The sequence below is a fragment of the Cebidichthys violaceus genome, unplaced genomic scaffold (genome assembly GCF_023349555.1).
Source record: "Cebidichthys violaceus isolate CVI_PGR_0920_01 unplaced genomic scaffold, fCebVio1.0.p SCAF_2, whole genome shotgun sequence".
Lineage (NCBI taxonomy): Eukaryota > Metazoa > Chordata > Actinopteri > Perciformes > Stichaeidae > Cebidichthys > Cebidichthys violaceus.
Window position 1 is genome coordinate 9,746,607 of NW_027176372.1, and position 17,307 is coordinate 9,763,913.

General features: G+C 46.3%; 1 protein-coding gene across 1 annotated transcript in view; it reads left to right on the forward strand.

The window, feature by feature from the left end:
- The window catches only part of gpc3 (glypican 3), a 95,298-nt gene that overhangs the window by 49,743 nt on the left and 28,248 nt on the right, over nt 1-17,307 (forward strand). The window contains exons 3-5 of the mRNA XM_068714298.1: nt 3,622-4,307; nt 13,438-13,580; nt 14,063-14,188. Of these exons, the coding sequence (XP_068570399.1) occupies nt 3,622-4,307; nt 13,438-13,580; nt 14,063-14,188 (955 nt within the window). The remainder of the gene's footprint in view (nt 1-3,621; nt 4,308-13,437; nt 13,581-14,062; nt 14,189-17,307) is intronic.

Sequence of the window (17,307 nt, forward strand, 5' to 3'; positions counted from 1 at the left end):
GTATGCTCAACAAACTGATATGCAGGTTTTCACTGCAGACACAACACACTTTGACCACTGTTTGCTTTCCAAAGCCCCTTCAGTATTTCTAAATTTCACAATCAACAAGCTTTAAAAAAGAAGTTTTCCTTAATTACAATAAAATGTGGCACTTTGGAGACGCACGGTTTCCACTGCTGCCGGGTGTCTTTGTGAATGGCCCTCCAGCCCTGCTGCCAGTCCTCTCCCTGCGTCCTGGACAGGTACTGTTTTGTCACCGGGTCCAGGTGGCGGCGGCTTCTCCATCCATCTCCGTGGCGGCTAGAGGTGACACGCCATCAGCCAAATGGATTAGTCTCATTGGCTGCTGTAATGCATCGATGTTTTCCCCTCCCGGGGATAATAGGTGTACGGGCAGCTGATTGATGAGGCCACCGGGAGCACGTCTGCCGCCGCAGCGTGTCGACCGCAGTCGGCGGCCAGTCAGTCAGTCTGGCGCATACTGAGTTTGACTTACGTAACACTGAGACTGATGGCCCTCGTGGACATCAAATATGCTCATTTGACAGGCCGTTCATAGATTATGTGAAAAGCCTGTTTTATGTCGGAGTCACTCAGAGCTTTTTGGGTGTCGGAAGTAAGTGACCCCACAGTGACGCGGATTTATGAGCTTTCTTTCACACTTTGGACGACCTGCGTGACTTGATCACATTTTAATCGGGGGCTTTGATTAATGACACGATACGCAGACAAAAAGGATATTAGGATAAAACGGTGGAACACTGCAGAGCGGCGGTGTCAATGGCAATGGGATGGAGCGCTTAATGTGAGTTAAATTAGTGGATATCCATATTTTAATGCACGAGGAAGCTGAGAGGCCTAAACCCCTTGGAGTAAACATTATCTGGCTGGAAGAGGAGAGGCAGAGACGTCCCCCCCCCCCCCGCGCTGCTGATGCGCCTGCAAAAAGCCTTCTGTCTCGGAGGGGAAACGGCTTTCCAGCAGCCAGCCTTCTGTCTCCATCTGTGACAGCGACAAAATAAATGCTACTGCTAATTTTAAGCGCGACCCAATATGTTGCCTCAGGCTCCTGCTCCGGTAATGTAGCGCTCTTGACCTCCTACGGCGTTCATCCAGGATGTCACAGGCTCCTGACACACAGCCCCGCTCCCCTCCATTAGAGGACACCTGATCCCGCAATGCAGGCTTTCACTGATGAAGGAGAGCGAGCGGCGCACACAGGAAATGTGCTCGCAACGGTTCGTACCGTGACCCGGGCTACTTAGAGCCACTGAATTGCATTCATGAAGAGCCCTCTAGTCTTTCTCTTCACCATTACAAAGTGGCTCTCCTCTTTGTGGTGTAAGAGATACTACAGGTAGCGGCGGGATCACAGGGTTTGATGTTCACAGAAAGCGAGGAAAAGGGGAAGCAAATAGCTTTGAGGTGGATGTGCATTTTCTCACCGCCTTCAATGTTCCAGCAGTAACCAAATATAAGAGGAATTACCAGGAATTGAGCATCTACGTGTGTGTTTTATCTCTGCGTGTGTGTGTGTGTGTGTGTGTGTGTGGGCGTGTCTTCCCTCCTCCCAGTCTGTCTCCTTGCCTCGACTGGCAATCCGCACATCTGTCTGCTCATTGATCACAGAGGGAAGTGCTTCTCAGACTCAGCGGGGCGGCCACGGCCCCGAAAAACCCAAACAGATGCGCGCCGCTCCCGAGCATCCTCCTCACACTCAAACATCCTCAAATGTTTCTTTTATAACCTGACATCCACCCGGCAACGGTTTCGCTGAGCATGCATGCTGTTTTCCACCCTGTTTCATATTCACGCACGCACTCAAATGTTACAACCACAGCCTGACGCTGTTTACCGCTGAGGAAGTTTGGGGATAAATGACTCGTTTCATTTGAGACAGCACGACTTCATCTGAACAGCGGCCGCTGCGGCCACGCTACAGCTAAACAATAGTGTAGCGAATTTCCCTAATTTAGGATTCTCTGGAGCCAGTTGATGTAAAGGAGCAGTGAGTGAGATTTGGAGGCATCCAATGGTGTGGTGGCTTTAACCATCTGATCCCAAACCTTTCCAAGCCTGTAGAGAACTCCGGTGGTCTCTCTCTAGAGCCAGTGTTTGGTTTGTCCGTTCCGGGCCACTGTAGAAACATGGCGGTGCAACATGGCGGCCTCCGTGAAGAGCACCTGTTCCGAAAACACGACGATTCTTTGTTTCAGGTGATTATGCACTAATGAAAACATAGTTTTGAACATTATATTCCGTTTCTGCCAATAGATACCCAACATATGTGGAGGTCTTCGCCTCAATTCACACCACCCAGAATGAATCTGTTCAGATTGTGTTAAAGTTACATATAAAGCACCGCAGCAGCGGTTAGTCAGAGAGAGTGTGTTTTTCTTTCCTCAGATATTGCCATAATCTCAAATGGACCCCCTCGTGTGTCTGAAATTGCACAAAGAGAAACAGATTAAACGTTCTACACAGAAGAGTCAGAGGTGTGACGCCATGCCCTGGTGCTGTCCGAGGACCCGGTGCTCCGTGTGGGCCGACGGGCTTCATTTGGCCTCCCGAGACGCATGAGGAGAAAGAAATGAAACCAGCCAAGCAAGGAATAAAATGAAATAACAAAGATGAAATGGCTGGCTTTTGTGGCACATAAAAGCAATAAAACTTCTCTAACGATCCCTTAAACCTGCGCTCCCCCTCCCCCCACGCCCTCACAAAGCAGTAGTGGCTATCGCTCTCAACAAAGTGATGTAGTGGACTAGCTGCGGTATAAATGGGATTTGGGCATCCCCAGCTATTCTCCTGTGCAAAAAGCTTCATTTCACTGACTCTCAGCTCCCCCGCTAAGTTCAGTAATGGAGCTTTAAATCCCCTCTGTTGTTGTCGGGGCCCTCGCTCATTTTGCTCCCGGGGTCGATGATAGAGCTCCGACTTCTTGTGCCACCTTGTTGATAAGACTTCACTGTGAGCCTTGAAAAACGCCACCGATTAATTCCCTGCTCACGTCGGTCGCGCACCCCTCCCTCCGGCATTTCTCCCTGCAGACTTCCTCTCGCCTCTCCCCGCTGACTAATATTTTGACATTAATGCTCTCCTTTAAAAGGACTTCTTCTTTAAGATCCTGTGAGCTCAGTTCTAGTCCGCTCTTTAGTTGTATTGAAAGGTCAATCCCCAGATCTTGCTTTTCATCTTTTCCAGGAGCTTTGCTTTATTTGTATTCCCAGCCATAGTCTGTTCTAGCAGCTTTGTGTGTGTGTGTGTGTGTGTGTGTGTGTGTGTGTGTGTGTGTGTGTTCGTCCTGTGTTTGTGTGAACAGCCCCATTAGAGAAAATAACAGATTGAGAAAAACTGTGGAAAAGGGAAAGAGAGGCTGTGCGTGGGAAGTTTTCTCCCACTGTGATCGTTAACGATGGGATCATGTTTTGGGGGGAATTGCATCTTTTCGAGTGTTTCATGTTTTTGAGCTAAATTGCTGCCTATTTTTTTCTGACAGCTCGGCATAGTTGTTGTGATTGCTGAGGCATGAGTGCAACAGCTTTCATAAAGGTGGCCTCCCCCACCCTTACCCCCCCACTTCTGACTCTTTCCTCGTGTTTCTTTCTTGCTCTCTTGCAGAGGCCTTCGACCTGGTGCTGCGTCACGGCCGTAACTTCACGCTGGCCATGCTGAAGTCGGAGTTCCCGGGTCTCGGGGGTGGAGCCCAGAGCTCCGTGGGGCAGCTCTTCCTAGACATGTCGCTCTACATCCTGGGCTCGGACTCCACGGTGGACCACATGGTGGCGGTGCTCTACGGTCGCCTCTTCCCCCTGACCTACCGCCGCCTGCTGGGCGGCGGCGCGTCCGCTGCGTCCGAGGAGTGTGTGAGAGGAGCCTGGAAGGACTCGGGAGCGTTCGGCCCGTATCCCAAACTGATGATGACCCATCTGTCTCGCTCCCTCCTGGCCACGCGCGTCTTTCTGCAGGCGCTGAACCTGGGCATCGAGGTGGTCAACACCACCGACCACCTGCGGCCCGGCCGGGACTGTGGCCGGGCCTTGCTGAGGCTGTGGTACTGCCCGCACTGCCAGGGCCTACTGGGGCCGCCGGCCTGCCGGGGATTCTGCCAGACGGTAATGCACGGCTGCCTGGGGGGAGCCGCCGAGGTGCAGCCGCACTGGAGGAGCTACGTAGAAGGATTGGGGAAGCTGGCCGGTGCCATGAGGGGTGAGCAGGACATGGAGGCCGTCGTTCTTAGGCTGCCTTCCATGATCAAACTGGCTCTCAAGCACGCTGTGAGCGCCCGCACCCGCCTCACTGCCCTGGTGAGTCAAGTACACACATGCACACAGTCGCCGTTTTGAGGGACTGGGTTTTTTTTTTTGTTAAATATGTGAGTCTAGTCTGCCTTAGTCATTGATCCTTTATCTGACTGAGGTTTGTGCAAGTTAAGAATCTATGGCTCTGAAATATCAGCAGCCTAACTGTGCTGTGTATTGATAAATCCATGGCGCTGTCCGTGGTGCTGAAGTAGCAGACAGGCTTGTAATTGCGCCTTTTTTCCTACCCTTCTGTTTCCTTTTGTATCTATAATAAGAATGATAGGCATACACACATACACACACACACACACACACACACACACACACACACACACACACACACACATACACCCAGTAAAATGCAAAATACAAGGGCTGCATTGGTGTGGCTGTGTTCCCAGGGATGAGAGTGACTGTATCCCAGACTCCAAAACAGTTTACGGCACGATGAGACGGTGTTACAATGATCGTCTTATCCTCCATCTCATCAGTTTTAAGATGCACATTAGTATGAAGGTGAATACGCACCAATCTCTTTGAATACTTTAACTGATAAACTGAACTCGCGTGTTTTTGGGGCCTTCAGAGGGTTACAGTCGACTGAAAACTTTTTGTGATATCACTCTTTGTTTTTTTTTATTTCATTGGAACTAATGGCTCAGATTTTGATAAGTCAAAGAGTATTTTTTAACAGGATGCATCTCAGAATAACAATTCAAGTCGAATAATAATGAAGTTGCAAGAACCAAGTTAAATTGAGTAATTGCCACACATTCAAAGGGACCTGCAGCTGTAACTGTAGCCACTAAAATTCATCCTTGTTTATCTTTTGATGTTTAAATTTGCACAGTCACCCAATAGAAGTAGTGTTTGGAAATGCAAAGATGCAGTTTTACACTTCTGGACTTTAAACTGCAGCATCTGCCAGATTGTTTACAGTTTTCAATCCGCAGTGCCTTGCCAGTTTTAGTTGACGGACAGCTAATGCGACACGATGCGCTCGTGCTGTGCCAAAATAGTGCTCCCGCTGAAATGAATGAGGAAGCTGGAGATGGCGCATTCATTTTAGGTCAGAGGACTTCTATTGAGCGAGGGAGGATGAGTGATCCGGGCTACATTTCTTCCCTCCAACAAAGAAGGCGTCACCTTGTAATGGGAACTCTCAAACTGCTAGACAGGGCTCCAGCTGAAGCAAACATGGACTGCAGCTGAATAAAAGAGAGTGGGAAATAATAGCAGGGGGAGAGGGAGGGAGGCGGTCGGACAGACGCTCCCGGCGTGTCTCGCTGAAACTCGTCTCTCACTCCTCGCCGGCGCTGACCCGTTATGTGTGTGTTCTCAACTCCGATAAAACCGTCAAGTTTGTTCGTAGCCCACATGTTCAGTCAGGGAGAAGTGCTCATGAAATATGAAGACCTTTTTTTTCTCTCTCTCGCCAGAGCTGCAGAGCTGGATGTGCTTTTTTTCTTTTGCTTCCTGTAGATCCGCTGAACTTTTCACTCTCACACCCCCGAGTCCCCGCGGTGACCAGGTTTCCACTCAGAACCCATCATTTATTAACACAGAGGTTGACCTCACTTGCTCTACAGCACGAGGGCGTGGCTGCAACGGTGAATTGCTGACTTAAGGGAAATCGCTCGCTCTGTGTGCGTGTGTGTGTGTGTGTGTGTGTGTGATCCTTCTCTAAAATTAAAGGAGTCCTGTGTGGGTTTACTTAAGACTGCAGCTCCAGTCACCGCAGATGACTTTACGCTGTGTTTTCGGCTCCGACTCTGGTTCCAGCACACGGGATTAGAGCTGCTATTTTCCTGTTTTATTCAGCACTGTCATGTGACAAGGTCAGGTGTGTGTGTCTGCGTGTTTGAATGTAATCTTGCGGAGACACTCGGCGCTCAGCGGAGTTGTCGAAGAGACAGAGGCGTCGTCTCCCTGACGGCTGATTTTGTCTCACTGAGGAGTCCAGGGAGACCAACCCAAATTAGACAACACCTGATTACTTCACCTCAAATAACCAGTTTAGGATTCGGGTGAATGCATTTCAGGATTAAAGTTTTTTTAAATATATTTCAACCAATTAACTATTCACTAGATTATTTCTTGTCACTTACATTAAACACAGTAAAGCCATATCGAGCAGGAACAATAATAATGCAGATTGTTTTAATATTTCTGATATTCCTTGGTTTATTATTTATATCCCCTCTTCTTGCAGTGAACACAACCAAATATGCGTCATGTAGTAGAACGTTGCTCATCATGCACCAGACTCCCTCAAAGCAGTAAAAAAAATCAGTTTACAGAACTACAGAAGTATTATATCAAAAAAGCAGAAATTCAAATCAAGCATCATTTCCATGTAATTTTAGCATCTTTTAAATTATTCAGATGGATGGCACTGCATCGGTGGTCTGTCTGAACGGGTCAATGTGCATCATGATCCTGACATGTAAACGTTTAATGATATTAATATTGTCAGATGAACACCATATAATCGACAAGAAGGAGAGAGGTGAGGCTTGATTTGGTCATTGTGATTCTGTGTAATTCTACAGTAGCGAGTGGATTGTATGCAACTACACCGCAGACTAGAGTCTCTGCCAACTGATCCACAGTGTGGGCGGGTGGATGGGGGGCTGCCAACATGCCGTGCAGTCATGCTGTCTTTTTTATTTTTGAAACCACCACTGGGGGGGCGCCAAACTCAAAAAGTTTTAAATCTTACACAGAGTGGCTTTAAAATGTTTTTTTCAAACTATAATGATAAAGGTAAAATAAACTTATACTTTTTTATTTTATTTTTACAGATAAATACCTAATGTAACCTAATGTAATCTTCAGTGAGAACTTGGTTGTTTTTTTAAAATCATTTTCAGCAACTTTCCAAACAGTCCCTGCCCACAATTCTATTGTCCACACACTGCAAACAACTGACAACAATGTAAAATGACCTACTGTATGTAGTTGCTGCTGGTTTTCTATACTCTAAACTCATTTTAAATTGGTAATGGCACTAATAGGTCTAACAATAATATGTCTTTGGAAATGATAAGCACCGATAATGTAAAGTTTGATTTGTGGCTCTAATAATGGAGTCTGCTCCTGTAAATCCTAGCAGGTCTCTAAAATATGTCCTTGTGGCTGTTAAGTGGAAACCTTAGTAATCATTTAGTGATACTTCAATATTTAGTACAGCAACGTAAATGGATCTATGGAGCACTACGTCTTGTTTAGTGGTTTCGTGTGATTGTAAAAGCTGTGGTCGCCATCCTCTCACTTCTCCTCCCGTGCAGACCCCCGTTTAAACGGATGGACTCCATCCCAGTAAAAGTGTGTCCTCGAGGTGTGAGAGAGAGACATCTCCTCTCCTCTGTGTCGACTTGAAACGAGTAACTCTGCTGGGGAGATGACCGCTCGTCGTCCGCCAGCCCGCTCCCCTGCATGTTAACACTCATTTTCCTTCCAACCGGAGCAACTCCAGCGTGAATCCACCAATGTTTTGAGAGACGGAGCGGGCAGCCAAGAGCCCTGCAGCTTCAATCTATTCCCCTGTCAACTTCCCACCCCTCTCCTGCAGTTTGATGCCATCCACCTCCGTCTCTGCAGCTCATCCTCAACATCCTTCTCTCTCTTTCACCCCTCCCTCGTTCGTTTTCCTCGTTTCCTCTCGTTCTTTATGCGCTGCTTTGAGAGAAGATGCATGATTTATGAAGCTCTATTTTTACCGGTTACTGAGGAGAAAGAGAGGAGAGGAACAACGAGAAGAGGAAGGGGAGACGGGGGAGAGAGAAGGAGAGGGAAGAGAGGGAAGAGTGTGAAGAGCGAGCCCAAGGGGAAGGAGAAGAGGAGAGTGTGGAGGAGACATCCATCACCCTGCGACCCCTCTGCTGGAAATGAAGAGGGGGAAGTAGGTTGAGACAGAAATGTGATGGATCTGACCACGAGTAGAGGAGATGTAGTGCAGAGTGCATGAGTCGTGTGACGCCACACACTCGACATGTGCTCAAAGTCTAATACCACAGATCTCTTTGTGTGCCTGTAACATTGTTCAATAACACACTCGCTTTTTTTGTTGTCTCCCCCTTTGTGCACAAACATCAGATCAAATCACTTCCAAACTGTTGCTTCAGTGAGGAAACGAGAGCACTAATTAAGTCTCTGCTGCATTTTTATGACTTATTAATCCATTCAAACATGTCGGCGACTGAGGTTGTGAAAGCCATTTGAGCTTTTAAACATTAAATGAGTCACGTTCACCAATGCTGTAACATGTCATCAAAGTTGTTATTCATCGAGTCGTTTGTTTCATTTGAATTATAGAAGTCCTCAAAAGGCCCAATCTGCGGTTTCAATGACCATTTAAATTACAGATATTTGCATACGTAATTGAGTTTGACTTAATGATGAAAAATAAGCATTATGGTACGACTGATCAAAGCTACATTGATCGGTCTGTTTTGCTGCTGTGTGAATGAACCTTTAAAAGCATAAAGAAATCATTTAAGATAGATTTAGCTATTTTCTAGCTTGATGTGCCAGCAGCTGATTAGCTTAGCTTAGCATAAAGACTGAGAACAAGGGGAAACTGTTAGCATGGCTCTGTCCAAAGGTAACAAAACCTACCGATACCTCTAAAGATTACTGAGTGAACACGCTCTATCTTGTTTGTTTAATCCATACAAAAACAGAAGTTTAAAAACACCAATTTGTGTGGGATCGTGTGCCAGACCATTTCTTAGCCAGCTAAGCTAACAGGCTGCTTTCTTTTTTTAAAATATTGGTATATTTACCATACGAACATGAGAGACTTAATCTTCTCATTTAACTTCAGACAAGAATGCAAATAAGCAAATTTCCCAAAATGTATAACGTGTCCTTTAGTGTCTTTTCACATACTGATATGCTTCGTAATTATTCATAATTCAGTTACAAATCAAAAATTTCACATTATCTCTTGAACCAAAGAACCATTTATCAGATCTTCCTTTTCCTCCCAATGCAGACAATTTGTCCCTCATTGCACCTTCTTAGGGGATATATCGTGTATTTATTTACACCTGTTTTCCATCCCACTTTAAAAATACGTCATGTACCCACTTCAGACCCACGGATCAGACCGTGTCCTCTGCATCAGAGCAGTGTCTGTCAAATCAGAACGACACCGAGCTTTAATAACTTTTCACAGCTTCAAATGCTTCAGGATCTGCAGAACTCTGAGTGAGAAGTGTGAAATCCATTTTCCTCACAAGCGTCTCACTAACGTCGATGCACAAACAACTAATGTCTCGTTTTAAATTAGACTCTGATCTGCACGGCTTACCCATCTATTTTAGTGAATTAACATCAGCGTTTAGTCACCGCCCTGATTTAGTGCTGACAATTCCAGCTTTTACCATGCAGGAGATCTTTAACTTTGTGCTAAAATATTAACACATTTTGTATTTTTTTAATATTTGTTGATTTTGTTAATCTCATTAATGTCATGTCGACATTCCTGAAGCGGTGGATTTGCTAAATAGGCATACTGAGCTGAACTGATTAGTGAGATTTAAAGATTAGACTGAAAGCCACTGAGCTTTACCTGAAACTCTGTTGTGTTATAACTAGCTTTGATCGGTGCATTTGAACGCGTCATGTCCAGTATATGGATGTGAAGCTAAATGTTCAGATAACACAGTTTATAAAGGGCTACAGAAACAAAATGCATACTTGGGCCTGTATTCATTTAACCAATAGGGGCCAATTGCAATATAGTACACACAACATAAAAGTATAATTTCAACATGGTGGAAAAAGATATGCTATAGGGAGGACTAGTAAACTAAATACATAAAAACAGATGAGCCTAAGGCTGGTAAATCTATCAGGTGTGTGGCGTGTGTGCATCCTTGTAACTTAATGATGTCACTGATGATCTTTATATAAGGCTGGATCTGACTCAGGGGTTGAACTAGTCTCGAGGAAAGTGTGGTTGAAAACGTTGGTAATAAAATCTCTGGAGCTTAGTGTGCTCTCATCATCTCCTCAATATATGTAATGTCATTACCAGCACCTAGTTCTGGAGTGAATTCAGCAGACAACTCTTGCTGAGTCATCTCGAGTTGGGATGAGGTAAGTGGAAATATTGTAGCCAGCTCAGCTAAATATTTAAAAATAATAAAAAACATCTAGAAATATTCACAAGTTTGTGTTTTAAAAGGAAATATAGGATTCCGAATTGGGCAAATTAAAAGGTTGAAATAGTTAGCTGACATTTGTGGATAAATGGTTGAAATAGTGAGCTAAAAGTCATGGATAAATGTTCAAACAACATTGATAGTAATTGTAGTATCTTGGATACTTCCGGTTCAGATAACAGTCATGTGGGGATGATGTCAGCAATGTGCGCCAGGGAGTGTAACATACAATAAGAATAAAGATGGACGCCCACCGCGCCATATGAAACAAACTGGTATCATTCGTTTTACTTAGACACTTACATGTCAGTAGAAACAGAATATTACAGTAATGATATTAAATGACATCCACTTTGGAATCACATGGACACATTTACTGATGTCTGTTAAGGGGCTTTGAGCTCAGCCGTGGGACTAGAAAGGAACTAGCTACTCTAGCTGACTCGATCAAACTCGAACAATTTATCCCACATCAAACTTAGAGATTATTGCTCCATATTCCTCATTTCCAACCCAGACAGTATGGTATCCATTTGAAGTTGCAACCATAATAGCTGTCTGGTATTACTCTACTTTTGATATATACTGAGACTTTTCCCTCATTTCCACTTCACTGGGAGAATCTGAAAGGCTTTCAGCTGAAGTAGGATGCCTATAATGTGTGCAATTCACCAGAAGCCAGTTCCTATGCTGGTGACAACAATACAGAAAGGAGGAGGATGATGATGAGAAGCAGAAGGAGGAGGAGGATGAGTGCTGACTCAGTCTCTCCCCCTCTCCTGTGAGCCTGGACTCCTCTGGAACACAAACATTACTCACCAAATATTCTCCAATACGTCGTTACAGCTGTGCACCTTTATAACGCCGATAGCATCTTCTCTCCTCTTGAAACGGTTTGCCTATGAATCACGCCAGGTGATCCAGACTAATGCATAAGCCTGCTAACACACTGGAGTGTCGGGATCCACGTGCATCGCCATTGATTTGTTTGGAGTTTATCTTTACGCCATGTTTGCACATTGCAGCCCCACATGGAACCTGAGCTGCAGATGTGCAAGTGGACATGTGGACTGTGGTGTGTGTGTGTGTGTGTGTGTGTGTGTGTGTGTGTTGTATTCCTGGCAGTCAGCACCTCTCGCTCGGTGAGGCGGGCTGCTCAGTGCAGATAAAAGTGTTCAGATATATCCGAGCTCTCACGCTGAGGCAGGCTTTATCTGCAGACTCTCCTGTTAGTTGTGTTACTCCAGCCCTGGGTGATATTAATACCCCGCTAATGAGCCCCTTCCTTGAAGAATCCGGAAACAATCGGAGGGGGTCTCGCGCGCTGAATCCGTCTCCCCCTTGTGCCACGACTCCCCTACGGCTTCCCGGGAACGCACAAACAAGTAGAGGAAAGCAGCTCGAATCACATTAATCATGGCCTGTGGGAGCACCGGCACTCGCTGCGGGTGCAGGAGAGCGAGAGAATTACACTAGAGGAAGAGAATGAGGTGACAGAGACCATGGGCTGAAGTGTGTAAGTGTGTGTGTGCGTGCGTGTGCGTGCGTGCGTGCGTGTGTGTGTGTGTGCGTGTGTGTGTGTGTGTGTGTGTGTGTGTGTGTGTGTGTGATTTCCCCCCAAGTACACGGCAGGGAAGTATTAGTGGAGATGGCTAGTCATGGATACTGGGCATTAATGAATAGCTGGTGCAGGAGAACTCAAGCATCTGTGACTATCAGGACTGTGTGTGTGTGTGTGTAGATGAAGGTGTGTGTGTGTGTGTGTGTGTGTGTGTGTGTGTGTATGTGTGTGTGTGTGTGTGTGTGTATGTGTGTGTGTGTGTGTGTGTAGAAGAAGGTGTGTGTGTGTGTGCGTGCCGTGACTATGACTGCATTCTTGGATGACAAGGCTGCATTGATTAACCCTGACGATTCTGTCTTACAGCTGTTCAGCATTTCTGATTGTCTCAGCATGCATGCAATAAGCAATTGTGTGTGAGTGTGTGTGTGTGTGTGTGTGTGTGTGTGTGTGTGTGTGTGTGTGTGTGTGTGTGTGTGTGTGCTGACCATTAGTATGCAGGACAACATGTTTATCATGTTAATAGCTTTAGCTGCATTGTGTGCAAATGAATAATTGCATAAAAATGATTCCTTTTTTGTTTATGCTGGGAAATCTGTATGTGTGTGTGTGTGTGTGTGTGCTTGTGTGTGCGTGAGTGTGTGTGTGTGTGTGTGTGTGTGCTTGTGGCCTCGGCTGCCACCGGATAAAGATGTCCAGTGCTGCTCTATCAGGTCACATCAGTATGCAGCAGCAGCGGTGCCAGCCTATTCACTTAAAGGGGAGCTGGGCACAATTAGCTGTTAACGTTACATGGCAGAATTAAGCCTCGGCCAGAATCCCCGGGGGAAATTAAACCACCGGCAAATCATTAAACCACAAGCTAAACATTAACAGCCATTTGCATTTTTATTGCACCTGAAAAGAATGTGCCAGGTCCATTATCTCTGAGAGACAGAGGGGGGACTTCTTATTTAGTATTGTTATGTCGTCCCGTGTGGCTGCACAATGGTGTTTGTACGGGGAGAGAAGAAGCAAACGAGAGGCCTTATTTTCACGCTCTCGCTTTTTTTTTGGAGTGTTATGATTACAAATTCGAACAAGGCGGAACCGGCTGGCAGAGGGTACAATGGCTTGTTTGTTATGCAAATCCCCCCCCCTGCTTTCATCCCTACTCAGAAATAAACAAACCCAAGCAGATGACAATTTGCAGAGGGGCTCAGCTGAGTAAGGCCGGCAGTTTGGCTGCTGACAGGCTCTGATTATCTGCAGTGTCATTGCTATTGAGTGTTTTGAATAAACAGGCGTAAGCGGCTAGGAAATGGGAGCGATGAAAACACAAGTGGGGTGAAGAGGTCTGGGGGGGAAACCGAATTCGCTCACTCACTCCTCGTTTTTTTTCTCCCTCCTCTCTCCTCTGCAGGTGAGCGGGATGTGTGGAAACACTCCTCAGCGCGCCTCCCGCTCAGTGGGATCTCCTCCTCTGCCGCCTCCCGCCGCCTCCGCGGCCCGCAACCCCCAGCCCTCACCCCAGGACTCTGACGAGACTCTGGGCAGCCTCCGCAGGTGAGACGCCCTCCGGCTGATGAAGCAGCGCTCGCTCTCCAGACCGCTGCAGGGTCGATTATATGTCTGGCAGACAAAACGCTGTCCCTGACACCGCGGACAGGTTTCTTGCCGTTTCCTTGCGACACTCAGTCTTTCACCTCTCGAGTGTTTTCCCACACCCCTGATGCACTTTAGGCTTAAATGAACAGTGTAATAATGCCCAGCGGGGCTGCTGGCCTCGGCAGCACAATGGCCAGATTAATGTCAATTAGGACTGGAGCTGCTGCTTATTCTAGCCTCTTTTACTCTCTCTTTCTCCAGGGGATCTCATCGACCTGCTTTCACTGCTATCAAGCCCAATCTGTTTCTTACCTCGTGTCTCTCTTCTCGCTCTATCTTCTCCCTGCTGATTGTGCGAGAGCCATATTCAGATCAACTGAAAGTTTTATTCTTTGCCTTTCCCTGCGTTGAACATTTCCTTTTCTTTTCCTGTACCCCAGGGAGTTCATATCCAGCTTGAAGGGCTTCAGCTCCTTCTACAGTGGTCTCGGGGAGGCGCTGTGCAGCCGTGAGCCCGCTCCGGCAAACCACTCCCTCTGCTGGAACGGGCAGGAGATGACAGACAGGTAAATCAGTGTCTCGTTTTGCCTGTTTATGACCACAAATAGTCTGCTCTGAGTCCTGAATCCCCAATAATCCAGCAGCACATCTAGGAGGAGAGTGTAGGTGAGCTGAAGGGTAAGTTTGATCAGAGCTGATGAGCTCCGCACAAGGGCCCCCTCTCCCATCGCGTGTGAGTGTAAATCTTGACTTTGGCTCGATGGGATGTTATTAATGTCAGGCGCGCTGTCACCTTATTCTCGCTTAGTTAATTGCTGTTTCGATCGCTCTCTCGCTCCTTCATCCAACATCTCCCGCGCAACCCTGCAGAACCTCATTTGGTTTGCGCAATATTTCTCTTCACCCCTGTCCTTCTGGCTCCACACATCATAACTTCCTCCTTTTTTTTGCCCGCGCCGTCAGCTGGCCCCAATTTCAATTTGGCATACATAGTTATAGATATCATCCTTTTTTTTAACCTTTTTTTTGCTTTGTAAATTATGTGTGGAATTTAATCAACGCAGAGGCACACAATTCAGACGGAAAGCGGCTGCAGGTTAATGTTTTACCTCTCGTTCCCGAGGAGGGCCGAGAATACATTCTGAAACTGCTGAAAGAGAGTCTGTCACAGAGATAGAAAAAGAGTCTCAATCTGAGAAGAGGCATCAGGTTAGCATGGGGGCAGAGCCGTCCGGAGGGCATGATTGCATGCTGGACCAAACAGTGCGATAGGAAGGTGCAAGGAGGCAGGAAAGAAGACCGGAATGATGGAGAGATTACAGTGTCTCCGGGCGAGCAATTCTCCGTGTCGTCTGAGAGGGCATGTATGCCTGCACATTCACTCAGGGTACATTTTCACTCTGAGATTTGTTCTGGATCATCTTCCATTATCCTCCCCAGATAGGACCGGCTCCAGAGCCAAACGTGGCATTCATTCTCCTATTGTCTCAAGCGGATAAATTTAGATTGGGTGGGTGTGGGGGTATAAGGGCTGGAGGGGTCGGGTACTGAACGTCTCCGATACTTGAGGAGCGATCTTCGGAGCTAAATGTGGTGCTTTTCATCAGGCGTGTTTACCATCCTACCTGGAGCCAAGATCAGAGGAGCAGCACTTCTCACCACATCAAACAGCGTTACACTGATAACTGTGATAACAGATGTGATGCCGCGCCAACTCAAAACATTGAATTTCCATTTCTCTTTTGGATCTAATGGCAGTGTAAACCATGCGAATGATAAAAGATGAGATGTCAGCTGTGAACATTTTATTCAGGGACTGTATGAAAGTGAATAGGGGTAGAGGAGGTCAATAAAAAGGGAGGGTGTTGTTATTTTTCCTTCAGGAAGGTTAGTCTGAATTTTATTTTATCATTCTGAATTGATATTTAGTTTCAGCGTGTTAGCATTCTAACTTGTGCTGATAATGAGTAAACGCAGTAAAGCTGAGGCGGATGGGAATGACATTCATTTTGCAGGTATTCGGTTAAAGTATTTGTGTCAGTGTCAGTATTACTACATCTTCTGTGGACCATGAATATCGGCGCTAAATTTCATGGCAATGCATTTCCATCCAAAATGGTGCAAAATGGGCACACACTAGAAATCCCATTAAGATTTCATTTGAGGTACACTATTAAACAAGTTGTAACAATTGAAGAGTGTTATATTATTTTCACACTTTGTAGGGAGGGTGTTTGTCAAGACGAGGGTTGAAAGAAAACATTAACACCCCTGGAGAGAGCTCAGCTGTTTTGTTTTTTTTCCGAAGTAGAAGATAAGGTTCGCCGCCCCCAATAATTGTCATGCAGTCCCTTGCAGCTATTTTCATGATATCATCTTCATATTCATGATTCTTGTTTTGCTCAAGATGACATACAGCCTGAAGACGTACAGTGTATTAATAGTGACAACCGCACTGTTTGCATCCCCACACACCCTTTGACCCTGCCTGTATCTGAGGGACTGGAAGTGTGATCAGGTGGTGTGGAAAGTGTCAGACCCCCATTAGGTTTCCCTTCATCACCTGCAGTCTCTTCTCCCGCTGTTGTTCATTCTGATGTGTGAGGCGTCTCACTCAGACAGGACCTGATAGTGTGGTAATTGGTGCTAGATTAGATTAGGCTATCACTGGAGCTAACTGATCTGATCAGCCCTGCTAGCAGCGAACAATAACTAAGAAACGATCAGATAACAAACTGAGAGATAACAACTGAGACTATCAGTGGTCAAACTGGGTTGAACGGTGATGCACGCTGTGATATGTCCCGGTGAACAATGATAATAATTTGGACCGGCACCTATCGTGTGAAACACTAACCTGCCTCGGTTCCTTATCTCCACTCAAAATCTGCCTCCCCTAATCCTCCTTCCTCGACCCATATTTCCTTTTTTTTTTTCTCCCTCCTGAATGAATCACACATCTCCCTCCATTATTAATGTGATAATTAGCGGCGGAGAAGGGGGTGAGATCATGGCTAATAAGCAGAATAAATAACTGTGCAAATGTAATTTGAGATTAATGAAAAGTCTGGCTGAGGGGAGAGCGAAAGACTGATGAGTGGAGATGGCATGTGAAAGGTGTGTGTGAGTGTGTGTGTGTAGGTGTGTGTAGGCGCTCAGGGCGATGTCACAGAGATGAGAACAGAGTATGACCTCATGCTTTACACACACACACACACACACACACACACACACACACACACACACAATCTCACTCACGCATGTTTTTTTTCAAGACCCTTTCCACTCTTATGAACATTTACTCTAAAATCATTTCCTCCACTGCGGCCCATTTTTTTCCCTTCATCTTTCCAACATTTGCAGCAATAAAGCAGATAGCATTTACTCTGAGCTACGACCTCATGACCTCTCGTACCACCGTGGTGCCTGAGGGGAAGACGTGTTGTCCATCCTGACTCCAGCTCATCTAACAGCGCTGCAGGAGTAGGTGATGAGCGGTGAGGATGTGGTGGGAAGGGGTTAATGGCTGCCACTGCCAGGAGCGAAGGAACACCTGCAGGAGCGTTTTCAGACTCACCCTGCTCCTCCTCTTGATAACATACACAGGTGTCAACAGAGCCGCGTTTCCTCGGTTACACAGAGAGACATGTAAGCACCCGCCCGCAGGCTGGTCGTGCATAAACAA